The sequence below is a fragment of the Aythya fuligula genome, chromosome 1 (genome assembly GCF_009819795.1).
Source record: "Aythya fuligula isolate bAytFul2 chromosome 1, bAytFul2.pri, whole genome shotgun sequence".
NCBI lineage: Eukaryota > Metazoa > Chordata > Aves > Anseriformes > Anatidae > Aythya > Aythya fuligula.
The window spans coordinates 137,605,737-137,621,056 of NC_045559.1; the positions used below are offsets into that span (position 1 = coordinate 137,605,737).

Consider the following 15,320-nt stretch of genomic DNA (forward strand, 5'->3'; position numbering starts at 1 on the left):
CTCATGAAAAATGGGTTTTAGCACAGAATTATCTGTAAAATATGAACCAGTGATCTCTGCAGTTGTCTTATTATAGGTTTTCTGAGTTTTCTTCCTATTGATTCTGCTGTACAGCTCCATGTCACTGAGCTGCTCTTGGCTTGAAAGATGCCCTTTGTCACTTGCTAAGATTTAAAGCTGAAATAGCCTCCACCTAGAAAGGTGCCTAAGGACTGATAGCAGGAATGGCTGCCATACAGCTTAATTGCTTAAATAAAGCTGAGGTTATTAAGGAATTTACACTTAGAGGATACGGTAAGGATATGGTATTTTTTCTGTCATTCAGTGGAAAGTTAAGCTATTGAAACAGAAGTTTTAGGAGGAAGAAGGTTTTTATCCTATGCCTTAGGACACCCTGAATAGGTGGCCATATGCTTTTTTCCATAAGTCAAGGACTTAGAAAGTGACTTCTGTAAGAGTTCAAGGGACATAGCAGCTAAAATCTCATTCAAAATGAATGGGCTTCAAAATCTTGTTAACACTTCCCATTTTTTTAAATTTTATTTTTTATTTTTTTCACTTCAGAGCCTTCAGGGGGTTTCTACTGGAAACTACAGTACTCTTAAAATTGGTGGCTGCTCAGATTTATTAGTGCAGGAGAGGGACAGACAGGAACAGGACAAGTCCTTTTGAAGAACTGTATATAAGCTGCACAGTTGAATAAGTTGTCTTCCTCCTGAGATCAAGTACTGTGCCTCTGCTTTGGTGTTTGGAAGGGAGCTAACAGAAATGGATTCACATGAGAAGTAACAAGCATTTCTGGTAAAGGCTTAGTTATTTGGGTGGAAAAGGATTAAAAGTACTGTTGGCCCTTGATCAGCTATTGAGGAGAGACAAAAGGTTCATACAAATGGCCTTTTCTATCCTGTGGCTAAATGAAGACCTGTGAGTACACAGCAGCCCTTGAGGACACCATGCCTGCTGCCTTCTTGTGACCTCTGAGAAGGTTCAGCTTGTTTGCAGCTTTTATTCTTCAGTAATTCCTTGCAGCAGTATCACCCTCTCAAACCTGGGGACTCAGGTTCTCTTACAAATGTTTCCTATCCATTTCTGTCCAAATATTGGGCAGGTGAGTATTTAATAGCTTGTTGGTTTGTATTTAAATGATACAGAGGGTCTAGCTGGTTAAATAGAGATGGTGAGAAACTCCAGCAGGAATAAGCAGTGAATAACTAGGAATGCTAACATTTGCTCTTAAAAACAGACATTTAAACCTTGACACAACCTCCCCTTTTTCCTAGACTTCTAAAAAATTTAGTTATTTGCAGCTCAGGAGTACAATGTTTTGTTTTGTTTTGTTTTGTTTCCTTCAATTCTGATTTACACCTGTATTTGGCTATTATACAGCCCTATGCCCTTGGAGCTTGCAAAACTTGCAGGTTTTCATATAGACATAAGAGTAAATGGTCAAAGTTTCTGAGTGTATCCTAAAGAACAATGCTAAAATGCACACAACAGTCCTGACACAAATAAGATGCTCAGAAACCTTTTCCAGCACTTCTTCTCTACAGCACTTTTTCTTTCCCGCAACTTTTTCCTCTACAACCTGTGAAAAATATCTATACACCTAGTGTGGAGCTTAACTTCAAGTGTACAAGCTTAAAACATCTTGAATGAGTTAATGTTATTATATCCTACAGTTTTCAGGTTGCATAGGACATTATATCCTGTGGGGAAGCATTTCAGAAGAGAAGGAAGCCAGCAGTGCAATTAATTAATTCTTGAAAAATGTCACCAAAATATCATAGCGAGAAGAAAGAGACAGCCATTAATTCTAGAATATTATGCAAAATAGGTGGCAGTGTCATTCCAAAGGGCTGGGGTAGATTACTTTAAATTACCCTCTTAAAGGCAGAAAACCAAAGGCTTCAATGATAAATATATCCAGGTCTGCAAGACATGGTAGCATTAATCCAGAGTATATATCTTGCTGTGTCTTTGAAAGGAAGCTGACATTTTCAAATGATAGTGGAGGAACTACATGAAAAGAGCAGAGAAAGGAACTATTAACAACTTACCTAATGCTGTTCTTGCTGGTGTGGCATCTTTTTTAATCCAAAAGGATACCCAGGAAAGAACAACTGTTAATATACAGGGAATGTACGTTTGAATAGTGAAGTATCCCATTCTTCTACTTAAGTCGAAGTATATAGTCATGACTACATAATCACCTGCAGTAATAGCACAGAAAATAAATTGACATTGTGGTGAGATAAAGTCAGATGTTCATTGAGCTGCTCTTTTAAGCCTCATAAAATGCTGCATATGAAATATTTCTTAGTGTTTTGACAGCATCTGTATTGTAATACTTGTATGAAATAGAATTTAAATAAACATTTTCATTCTAATTTCCTTTATTTTTAGGTCTCTGTGGAAATGTTGACCTGTTTGGACAGAGGCTCTCAGGAATCATTCTGGATGAGAAAGTTTTTGAAAAGCATCTTGGCTTTCCAGAGTTGGTATTTCTGGATGGCTACGTGGCCACAAACATGAATCTACCATCACTCACCAGATGCTGTAACTAAGCACACAAAATCCCTCTTTCAACAAACTTTGCCTTCTCTGCCCTCATCTTAGGTTTGAGTGACTTCTGTTATCTTTTTCTGAGATTTGAGTCAGGTGGTTGGGGTCTTTATAGCAAGTGTAGCATGGACATCAATATGCCTTTACATAAGAAGTTATTTATAGACAACAGAGCTTCAGTGTTGGTGAAAGAGGTCAGACTGTATGCTTTTAAAGGTCTCATCACTACAAATCAAGAGTCTGTTTTTGTCATCATTCCTCCATCTCAAAGCAATAGTGGTCACTCATAGTATCTGTTAACTTTCAGAAGATGAGCCTGGATATAATGTTTATTATTCTGCTGGATACTAAAAATCATAATATCAAGAGCTCAGTAAGAAGTCTGGTTTATCTCACATTATGTGATTTTCCTCACAGTATCTCTTCTGCTAACCTTTATGACTCCACAGGGGATAATAATCTGTCCCTCTCTCTCTACCCAGTAGAGGCTACCGACCTTATCACCTCTATCCTTAGCAGTAACTCCCACAGCTTCACAGCTGTTAACTATCTTTTTCTCTCAGACAGTCACAGTGATTAACAATAATGAAACTGAACTGAGACCAATATCTGTACTTTGCTTGAAGTATATTTGTTGATTCAATTTTATATGTGAATAGGAGTTTATGCATCCGAGAACTTTTTTTTTATCCGATTAAATCACTTAACTAATAAATTATTTTGCTTCTTGTTACAAGCCTTGACTTTTTAGAATAAGATATTTGCACAAGAGATGATTTCCTATAGGTAGGTAAATGTGTCTTGTTGCTGTAAAACTCCATAAGACCAAATAAATTGGTAACAGAGATTAATCCTCAAAGAAATGTATACATGACTCTTCCAAGTAGAGGCAGAATGAGTTAATTTGGATTTGAGACAAATTAAAGCATAGTTTTCTAGTATCAGAAAGAATATGAACAAAAGAATTAAATACAGTTGGTATTTGATTATAGCTAAATATGATGTAGAAAAGAAATTAATTCAGTACAAATAACTTCCACCCAAAGACACACCAAAGGCCAATATAATATGAGTGAACTACCATAAATGGCAAAGTAAAAGGTAAATAAATATATGAGGATGGCATCTGGGGACAGAAACTTAGAACAGTGTGTCAATAGGAATTGTTCTATGTGTAAGTACATCATTCTGAGAGAGATATATGGAAGAGGTTTGATAAGACCATAGGTGCTTCCATCATGCCTCTGTTAGATTAGCCTGTGCATTTTCATGAGTACTGTGCAAGTACAAACCTTATGACCCCGAGAAGTTGGACATCATTCCAAAAGATTCGGGTGTTTGGCATATAAGGGCAGAGCTTTAATGGAAGAGCCCAGTGCTGTTACAAGTAAGAAGCATTGAAGTACATCATGGCATAGAGAGTCTTGTGGGTTGTTCACAGGCAGGGGGTTACTTTCATTCCACTGATTCACAGCACTTTTCCCTGTGCAAGGAATGGCACCAAGGAATTGACATGGGTAAGTAACCATTGGTTCTTCTGGTTTATTTTTAAATTACATCAGTTTCCTAATCTGGTTTACAATAATGAAGAAAGATTTACTCTACAAGAGCTGAGGTCATTTGGCAGAAATAGGAGTACAAATTCAGAGGCTGTGTAAACCAGTTCTTCTAGTGACGGGAACAAACCCAACTACCATGAAAAAAGCATAAGATAATGTTTCAAATGCTGTCTGTCAAGGTAGATGGGTGAGCTAAAAAGGAAGTATGAGACTATAGGAAATGCAATATGTCCTTACTTTTTCTATTACTTCTTGCATCTAGAACTGCACAGCTACTGATAAGCTGCTTGAGAATAATAGAAACCAAAGCAAGCTGCTGACTTCTCATTGTGTACCACAATATATGATACACTCAATTCCAGTACACACACAGGTCTCTAATCCTCTGACTTGCATTACAGTGATATACAGCAGAGCAAATAAGAGTGAAGCTAGATATGGATGGCAAGATACTCTCTAGTAAGATAGACTCTGCTTCCAAGATCTTCAACAGAAACAAACCTGACAAACTGAGAGCAGTAGAAAATTAACAAGCATTTCAACTATTTTGCAGACAAGAACACTGAGGCATAGATTCAACGATGGAGAGAGTTCACATTTAGCTAGGAACTTATTCATTGTATTTCAGGTATGATTCACTTCACCTGTCTTTAGACATCTAAAAGGGAGATTCTACAAATGACCTGCACATTGTGGCCTCCTTTGTTTACCCAATGAAAAGAAACTGGTACTTTTAGTATGCGTTTTATCTAATCTGTTTTAGGGCTTCACTTCAGAAGGAAGTCACTCTAGAAGAAGGTGAAAGTGCCCAAAATATTTACATTTGTTGCCAAGGATTAAAAAAGGTGTATGATAGTATCAAATGTGGCCAAAGACACTGTAGATACTTAGATCAGCTTTTTAAAGGATATTTTATTTACTTTTCTCCCTTGTTTCATGGTTCAACTTTATGCCCTCTTTCTGAAAACCATGCACAACTTTTTATCTGCTTGTTCTCAGTTCATCTCAGTCCTCCATTCCTTCCACTGCTTTTTCTTACAACAGAACTACTTTTTTTTTTTTTTTTTTTTTTTTTTTTTTTTTGTCTCAAATAAAGAAACGACCACAATATCCTTTATTTGCAGAAACCATGACTTGACTGAATTTTACAAAGAACTGCAAATTCCCAAATACCCAACAAAGTCCCATAGCTGTCTAATAAGCACCCAGTGAAGTGAATTAATCCTAGGATAATGACTGTCTATATTCATTTATTCACTAACCTATTTTCTTGTCTGAAATTCACACAAAAATTCTCATATGAAAAAGAGAGACCCAGTCACAAAGGCAGCGGCTGTACATAACCGACTTGTACTCTCTGTGCCATACTTTACCTTACACGCTGACAGACAATACACAAAGACATCGGGAGAACAGTTTGGTTCAGTGGAATTACTGGCACAAAGGGGAGGTAAAACTTTAAGATTAGAATTAGCTGTTTCTCCTACAGTACTCTCACAGTACTTGGAGAGGACACATCTTGGAGAATATGAATGTTGATGGAAATGCATAGGAGGAGGAGGAGAAAATCACTACTGCTGAAATGGCAACTGAAAGCACAAATGTTGGTATTGCTGTCAAAACCAAGCACTTTTCTGTACAATATGTACTAGATGAATTTTTAATAGCTATGGTAAATTATGTTTTGCAACTAAGTGACCACTTCAGTTCTTCTATCCTCAGAAAAGTCAGCTGCTTTTGAGACACCTGGATTGTCTCTTCGCATACAGAAGAACAGGCTTGTCTGTGAAATGGCTGTCTGTTTGATGTATTGTTTCAAAATGCATTATTGTTATTAAAGTCTAAATTACTCCTACAAACCTACATTATCCTCTATATATCTAAAAGCACTTTGCTTCAGTTTAATGGAAAGTAACCATTTTATGTATATATGACTTTCTCTATACACACAAAATAATTTGACAGGTATTTAAGGTTTATGGAGAACTAATTTTCAGAACAAAGAAACTCTATTCAAAGAGACCTGACCTGTGATCTGTTCTGTTCATCCTGCAGGCACAAGCAACCTGAAGGAGAGAAAAAGCTTTCAAACACTGCACTCAGCCTCCTCACTCCTTCACCGGCCTTCAGAGCTCCGCCTGCCATTACTGTGACTGCTAGGAGAGGAGTTGGGGCTCACTATGTGACAAAACCCTGCAGTGCAGACAAGATGGGAAAGCCTCCTTCCAAACTGCATATCATTAAATCAGTGTATTTGGTTTAAAAGTAGTCACAGAGTGATTGCCTGGCTATGAACCACTGAAATAGCTAATAGTAAGAAACTTCACTTTGAAACTCAGAGAGGAATTCTACTTTTTAACAGCTTGAAGAATTTGCTAGGAAGGCAAACTAACTTTTAACTGAACTATCAGACCAATTCACTGCAATAATGAAAATTACCTTGAGGCAAAATAGTGCCTGACCAGTTTTCTATAATGAGAACAAAAATGCATCTGGAGGCAACAAATCTGGAGTAACAGGAATAGTGCAGCCAGGCTTCCCATGAAACCAAAAGGACTGTTGTCTGTGACCCATAGGACTTGTATTCGTTTAACATTTTAGTATGAAAGTAGGACACCATTTGGAACAATCATGATTTTTTTTTTTTTTTTTAGGGAATAACTACTGTGGATTTTGATGAACTAGGCTATAGTCCATTTCTATTTGCTGTTGAAGACTAATGCCATGGGTGACAGAACTGCTGGGAGTTTGCTTATATTTCACCAAGAACAGTGGCCTTTAAAGGTGAAATATTTGAGTAGAATGCCATTGGTTACTTTACTTTAAGAAAAGCTTACACAAATACAACATGATATATTGCAAATCATTTTATATAATACATAGATTCATTCTCCCATTATACTCTGAGGTTAACATGTACTGCAATCCCAATTATCTTAGAAAAAAAAAAAAAGTTAAGGATGAAGACTTTACAGAGAATGCAATATTAAACTACAATGTACACATAGAACAATTTCAGCATGTAAGTGGAAGTTTACACTGTAATTCTCCATCACCAGAACTGGGGAATAACAAGTGGCAGAGTTTATCCAAGTTGTTGATAGTTTTATTGCAGAGGAAAAACAACAACAACAACAACAAAACAAAACAAAACTAAAAAATATAATCATTAGAAGGAGGACTTATACAGTATGTCATGAGTATTTCTTTATCAGCAAAAACACCAAGAGTGCATTGAGGTATCGTCTTTATTATCAAATTTACCCAGCAGCAAGCAACCTAATTTTCTGATCGTCAGTGCTTTTTATTTATTTATTATTTTTTTTTTCCCATTTTGTTTTTATTTGGAAGCCAAGAGAAGACCCTATTTAATAATGCTCTTCACTTCCTCCCACTCTGCTTTTTAAATTTAGCTATCAAACTCTCCCTTTTTCTTTCCTGAACTAGGCTTCTCTAATTTCTTAATAAGTCGAAAATTTTCTACTAGTTTGGCCACTGCCCATCAGGCACACAGTAGTGTCCTTGAGTGACAAATGCCTTCATTTACAATTCTTTTCTTTGATGCCGTGGTAGAGCTGCATTATGGATGATTTGAAAACTGTTAGATAAAGCCAAGGATTGCTCCTGTTGTTGAATACATTGGTCAGACAGATGACAAGTAAAACCAGTGGAAAACAAATTTTAATCTAAGTCAATATGTACAAAAGTTTTTGGGACTCATACTTGTGGTAGTGCTGGTATCAACAGGAAACATGCAAGTTTCAGGTTCAAGAGCTGATTTTGGGTTCCAGACTTTGCACAATCTGGAAAGAATATTTCAGTACAAAATCAGTCAGAAATAGAGACTGTGATACAAAATGCAATCCTGCAGCCCTGTCCAATTCAGAGAAGGAAAAGGAAAACAAACAAAAAAACAAACAAAAAAAAGCAGCCTTCTGTATCTCAAAGTTTGTGAATTTATAATTGCCTTTGGCCTCACCAGTGTGTGTATGTGTATGTGTATGTGCCTGTACACATGCACAAGCACAAGTACAGTGTAGCCCAGAGCTGGCTTTTAGTGCTTATACCTGCAACACAGATTTTCCAGAAATACATGCACACCATGAGTGCCAATTGATTACTTATGCTATCATAGACAGTCATATCTATGCCAGTATACAGCAAAAAGAAAAAAAAAAAAAAGAGACCTAACACCAACAGCACTGCTTCTTCTGGTAGACATCATGTGTAGTTATATGCAAATACATACTTGTAAGTGTGTGTAATAAAAATCAAATATTGTCATATTACTCTGGAGTGGGAAAAGCAAAGACCAGATCCCGGGTTGTCTGAACAGAACTTTTTTTTTGAAACTCAGGAAAGAACAAGACTTTGTCCTAAATTATCAGAACAGAAAAACTTCAAAGTTTGGTTTGGTTTGGTTTGGTTTGGTTTGGTGTGTGTGTAATGACATGAAGAATATAATATCAGGGATCATATTTTTATTTGAAGCTATCAATTTCTTTATATCACTATCAAAATTTGTATTTATGCTATTTGTTCTTTTGAAACTCCACACAGTGGAGTTTCATTTTCTTTGATACAAGGAGCATTCTCAAAAGATTTATGTAAAATGACAGTTTTGTTAAATGAACTACTACCTGCTTTTAAAAGGTACTGACTATATTTCCACCAATTACAGTTATTTCATTCTCTGATTCTGGCATTTATCATTAAATATGGAAAAACAATGAAGTTATGTAAAGCTCTAATTTCTTTCTAATGATATTATTTTCAGAATTATTTGCATACATAGGTTGTATGATTGAACTTTTAATGAACAACTGAAATCGAATAATTAAAAGACTCTTTTATTTCTTGTGCCCTAACCAATTCAATGGTGTACCAGCACTTTCAAAAGCAGTTACTTTTGATTCCAGTGTTATCATTATGTCAGTATGTAGCTGTAGCCCAAATCCTGTGTTAAATTTATGGAATTCTTTGAGGGTACACAGGAGATAGATCAACAGACATTAATATAACTGACCTCCAAAATTATTTCTGAAAATACAAGCTTTGCAACAAAAAATATGAATGATGATAGCATTTATTTTCCTTATCTAAGAATGTTTTGCTTATTTGTGTACTTATATACTTACACGCTTTTATACTTATATAGCCTGCTCTGCCATATCCTACTATTCATTCTTCCCAATCCTGCTACTGCACGCAATACTCTCCTCCAAAGAAATCTATGTGAACCTACAGTATATTATTTCTCTATATGTTATTACAAGAATATTACAAGCATCTGGATTTCTTTCAGACTGTTCAGGCCTATTGTGTTTAGGCATAATGACATTTTTGTTTTAGAACATAAAGTATCGTTTTGTATATTCAAAATGGGATTTCAAATAGGATACTAATGAAGATGATGGATTTTTAATTTGACTATTATAGGTACTAATAATATTGGAAAATCCTCAAAAAATGCAATTTCATCAAGACATATAATGAGAATAAAAATATATATTACACTAAAGGCAAGAATTTGATCCATGGCTACAAGTCCAGCTTGATTCCTCACTTAATAGATGAAAAGCTTCACACATAACCTCCTTTTGCATTCATGCATCAAGCTGAGAGAAATTCAATAAATGAATATGGTGTAGCATGCATGATCCGTTGCTCTTTATTTGTAAGAAGATCTTGCTATTTACCATATCTAGATTTTTTTTTTCTTCTTAAAGAATAAAGCAAGCAAAAGCAGATGAAATAAAAAACAATAATAAATTACCTATGTTAAACTACCTATTATTAAAATAGATGCCTGTGGCAGTGAAAGTAGGCAAAGGATTGTAGTGAAAATGAGTGTCATTTATGTAGGGTCTTTTTTTTTGTTTGGTTGTTTGGTTGTTTTTTGTTTGTTTGTTTGTTTTTGAGAGAGTGCAGTTTTTTTGATGGGAAGCTGTGCAGTGCTTTTAGAACAGAACACTCTTGATGCTTCGTGGAGTATCAAATACTGTAGAACATCTGGAAAGATACAACATTAAGGACTGTGCATAAAACCCCAAGTTTTATGTCATCTGTAAATGCTCATCACTACTTTATTTAATTAGGAATGAATTTCTTATGAGAGCTCTTTTTTCTGGCAGGAGGCCCCTTTTACTGAAGTTTGTTCTGAAGTTCCACAGGACTGTGTTTGGTGAACTTGTAATTCCAGAAACAATTGAAATAGTTTTCATTTTATCAAAAATTCCCATGTCAACTTTTCCCAATGAAGTGATCTAATTTTTTTTTTTTTTTTTTTTTTTTAATCATGGAAATGCAACATTTTATTTGACCTGAAATATTGATTCTTTTTGGCCTTACCACCATTTGTGACTGTACTATTGACATATTTCACTTAACTGTGCCCATTTCTTTCTGTCTATAGTGACATCTTGTTCACCTCATCTGTCGCTAACGTATGCTCTTGTGGCATAATTTTTCTTATAATCTTTTCAGAGGTTGAAATGGTATCTCACCAGTGGAAGCTTACCCCAGTTCTTCTTATTGCACCCTGGAAGAGTCTATGGTGATCATGTGGTCTCACTTTCTCTGCGGTATCAGATTTCTCTGAACTATAAACCCAATAATTATGGATAAAGTAGAACATCTTTCAGAAAGGCATCCTATATTCATATAAGATTTTCTAGCAATGGGAGTTGTACTGCAGTCCTTGAAGTTCTTTCAGGGCTTACTCATTTTCGTTAATAAAAACAGGTGCTTTTTTTCTTAATCTGCAGTTGTCTCACATAAACTCAGACCTTGAGCCTTAATGAATCTTTGCTAGACTGAAGGACTGATTGGTTTTCTTTTTCTTATGTAGGTATGTAGAGATGTTAATCAACTACCCTTTGTCCTTCAAGATAAACACTTATGGTCTCTTAATACAGGGAATGATTTCCGGTCTCCAATAAATCTTCTTACTCTTTCATGCATTTTCAAAATAACTCCTGAATTACAGTCATCAGAGTTAGGTCTTATTTTAATAGCAGTTGCCTATGATATAGAGATAGAATAAATGCCTTTCTTCTAGATGATATTTCTCTGCCTATGTACCCAATATCTGTGCTCAGTATTTTGGCCACACCAGGAGTGTATTTTAAACAGATTATTAATTGACAAGAAATATCCCAGAACCTTTAGACCTGCAGCACCCAGAATGAGAGGTCTCCAGTTCTGGGAAAGCAAAGTCTATGGGCTTCAATCCCGAACAGATGTCCAGTAGTAATGAAATACCTATTAGACATGAATTCAGGCTACAAAACTATCTGAACGTCTTTCCATCCTGACTTGTCCTTCTCATTATTGACAATTCCCTCTGTCATTGTGTCACCTATAAACGTAATGAGTTTTAATGTTACGTTTGCTTTTCTGTTATTAATAAAAAGTACTAAACAGCATGAAGCCAGAAAGCATGGCATCTGAACAGAAGGTCCTGATGAATAATGTTTTTAAGCGATGTTAAATATTACCAGGTAGTCAAAATTTAATCCTTTCATATATGCCACAATGATTTTCTTATCACTGTAGCTTCTTAATCAAAATGTCATATTACATCAAGTGACATGTCTTAAAAATGTCCATTATAACAGCACAAATGTATAAACTCATAAGATGATATTGAGTTAGTCTGACAAGAGCTAGTTTCTATGAATCAATGTTTATTGGTGTTAATTATATTATCCTTTATGTTTGTATTAATCCATTCCTGGATCAGATGTCACGTTACTTTGATTGAGATCAATGCCAGGATAAAAGGCCTGTAATTACTTTGGTTGGTCTATTTAGAGATTTTTGAGTATGTAAAATAAAACCTAAATCTGTATTATTTCTCCTTAGTCCACCAAAATTTCCATGAAGTCTTGTTACAAATTGGCAGTAGTGATCCCTGGTCAAACCTTTAAACAATTATTATCAAGTTACTAAAGGCTTAATGAAGAAGTTGTGTTGAGGAAGTGGCTGGTAACATATATTCACAATTTCCCACAAATGGAAAAGAATAAGTGATTGCTCTCATTCAAAAACCGTATACTACTTTTTCTTTTACATTTTAATTTTCTATCTCACATAGAATTTCTGCATGCTAGAAGCAATGCTTTTTGAGCTAAGAAGTTGTAAAAGGCAATGTCAAGAAATTCCCAGAGATAATAGTGTTTGCAGAAGGGGTTTTCTGGTGTAGTCTTTCAGATTAAAGCTGTCATGCACAGCTATTTTTCACTTTACATTGTAGGTAGATGTGTTATGTTTTTCTACAGAGCTATCTGGTAGTCTGAAGCACATGGAAGCTTGCATTCTGTTTGCTTTTTATCTGCTAGAAGAAAAATATTGATCCATATGCATTCCTAATTATTTATTTCTAAGATATTTGATAGTTGGAAAAAGTTAATGCATTTTCTAAATGTTATTTTAGCTCCTTCTTTTGCCTACTCAAGCCTTTCTTACTGGATTATTATCAGTCTTTTTTACATTCCCAACAGGGACTATTTCATCTCTTCCAATTTCATTGATAACAACTTTTTAAAATGTATGTTCATAAAAAAAGCAATCCCTCTTACCTTTATTGATTTCCCTAGATTATACCTCTGGTATTTATTTCATGTTTTCTCCCTTATATCCCCTAGTGCCTTTGTTGCAATGTGCTGTTAATAAATTAATTTTGTGCTAACTAAAAGCTCCCTCTTTCCTGTTCCTAATAACCCTTTTTGTTTTAATGTACTGCCCTTCCGGATTATTTAGTCAGCCTGTTTGGTACTTCCTAGTTCCTTTGTGATGAATGAAAAAGCCAGCCTAAATCTCATCCAAATCCAACTACTTCTCATATGTTCATCCCTATTTATGAGTAATATTTTTCATTTCTGTACTGCAAACTCACAAACTTTCACTGGTGTTCATCGGAAGTATTTCCTTCTTTTAGTTCAGCTGGCAATAAACTTGGCTTTAACTTGCCAATAATGTTAGCTTAAAATTGTGAAAGACATAAAATCAGAGATTTAGCCCATCTGTTGATATTGCTTGCTCTCTCTAAGGATTTGCTTTTGCTTATTGATGAATTATCTTTATCTGATATTCTGCAGTGTGAAATATTTAAGTTATAGGAGAATAATATGCATTGAATTTTCAAGGGGCTCCTCTTAAATTACATACTGTCAGAAAAACTACTAGTGCCATCCCTGTTGCAAATTAAAGACTAGAGCTGTTTTCCCTGAATACCTTACAGTAACATGTTTTAATAAATCTCTTCACTCCTGGCCAAAGGCCTGAAGGTCTTTCTGCATCTTCCCATGCAGAAAGGAAGCGTGAGCATGAAGAACAGAAGAGAGAAGTTTTCATAAAATTCTGAAGAAAGGAGTGAGCAGCATAAGAGGTTCAGGGATTCTAGGGTAATGTTTCATTCACAGTTCTTGGTGGAACATAAAGTGGAGCAGCTATAGTAAAGGAACATACCTACATTCACTGATGCCAGAAATTAACTAGTTTTTGGCAAGCAAAAAGAGTTCTGTGTAATGAAGCCAGACCAAACTATGGATTTATTTTTCAACCATGCTAACTTTTTGAAGAGCTATTTCATCTATGTCATCATTATTTCATCAAAAATAAATACCAGTGAAATTACCTAATAATGTATGAATTCTGGTGGAAGTAGAATGGCCTGCCATACTTCGACCCACGAATCAACATGAAAGACATGGTCCATTCAAACGGAGATTGAGAATTGTGTCAGATCTGTGCAATTTAAAGGACACATGAAATGAACAGTAATTGTAATGTTAAAAGTTCTCAAAAATTCAGCAACTTCAGCTAACTACTTATAAGAGGAGGACAATCTGAGAATGGCTAAACATGGGATAATCTACTTTTTAAAAAAAAATATTTAATGACTGTGCTGCTGTGTTAGTTGGCACTCCAGTCTTCACATAGAAGCAAACAGAAGAGAGTGTAACTTATTTTTTTCCTATATGTCTGTAAAACATTAAGATTTCATATATATTTGATTGAAAGGGCCAAGTCTGTTTCATTCATGAAAAAGGGCTCAGATATTTTAAGAGCTGCTCTTGTGAAACAGAGTAACTGGAAGCTGGCAGCTGGTAATTTTTTTGTACATCTGGTTGCACCACTTGTTTTCTGTATGAACAGTCTTCATCTCCGGTCCTTGAAGGCCTGGGAATTGTAACCATGCCTTGATTTCATTAAAAAATGTTGCGAACTCTCGCCTAGAGGATGTCTTCTGTTGAATGCAGCCTAAATATTGGTGGTAACACTTTCAAAAGCATTTCATTCTATTGAAAATCAATGAGGTACAAGTTTCTAAGTCACTTATGTCACCTATTTACAAGGAAAACTGGATGAGCATGAAAGAAGCTCTAAGTACAGTACGCTCTGTCACCAGCCCACATTACAGCTGTAAGAATGCCTTGGTAATACTGATGGATTGCCAATCTCAATAAGGTCACTTGGGACCACTGCTACCAGGCATCCACAGCATACAAGGCCCCTTATGAATATATTCATGCCACAGATTTACCAACAGGCACTTTTGAGAGTTTTGTCCCAGCACACTAAGTAACCTAGTACACTAGGTTTGTCCTAAGTACACTAATTTTACGTAAGCAAACACAATCTGTCAGCACTGGTGGTCTAATAAGAACATGGGAACAACATTCTTTATATTTCACTCATATTAAATCTGAAGAAGAACAAGTAGCAACGTTTACATTTCTGAAGGACTTAGGAACTCAAAAACTAGGTGTTTAATTTGGCACCAGATGGGCACCATCCCCCCCCCCCTTTTTTTTTCCTTTTTTTTTTTTTTTTTCCTTTTTTTTCCCCACAGCCAGCATTATCTTTGCCCTGTGCTTTGCTTCCACAGACAATCTGAATGCTGCAATATGTATACTGCATGCACAAAACAGTAACAGGTTAGAAATAACCAGCGGGGGTGATATGATTCATCCTTGTGAGGAAGAAACGGGAAATTCATACATAGGGTCCCATTTAAATAGGATAAGCACCTTTGCAACCTGACCACATACAGAATAGCTATCACAGTTGGGACCTGTTTTGTCTAAGAGCTACCTGAGCAAGAGTTAATTTTGGGAAAGACACATAAGCAATGTTTTCATATTTTTCTTCAGTAACTTTACTGATTTTAAATACCATCAAGACAGATTTGGG

At 35.6% G+C, this 15,320-nt stretch overlaps 1 protein-coding gene across 1 annotated transcript in view; it reads right to left on the reverse strand.

The window, feature by feature from the left end:
• Positions 1-15,320, reverse strand: part of GABRG3 (gamma-aminobutyric acid type A receptor subunit gamma3) — a 337,250-nt gene that overhangs the window by 14,368 nt on the left and 307,562 nt on the right. The window contains exon 7 of the mRNA XM_032201704.1: positions 2,058-2,210. Coding sequence (XP_032057595.1) covers positions 2,058-2,210 — 153 coding nt within the window. The remainder of the gene's footprint in view (positions 1-2,057; positions 2,211-15,320) is intronic.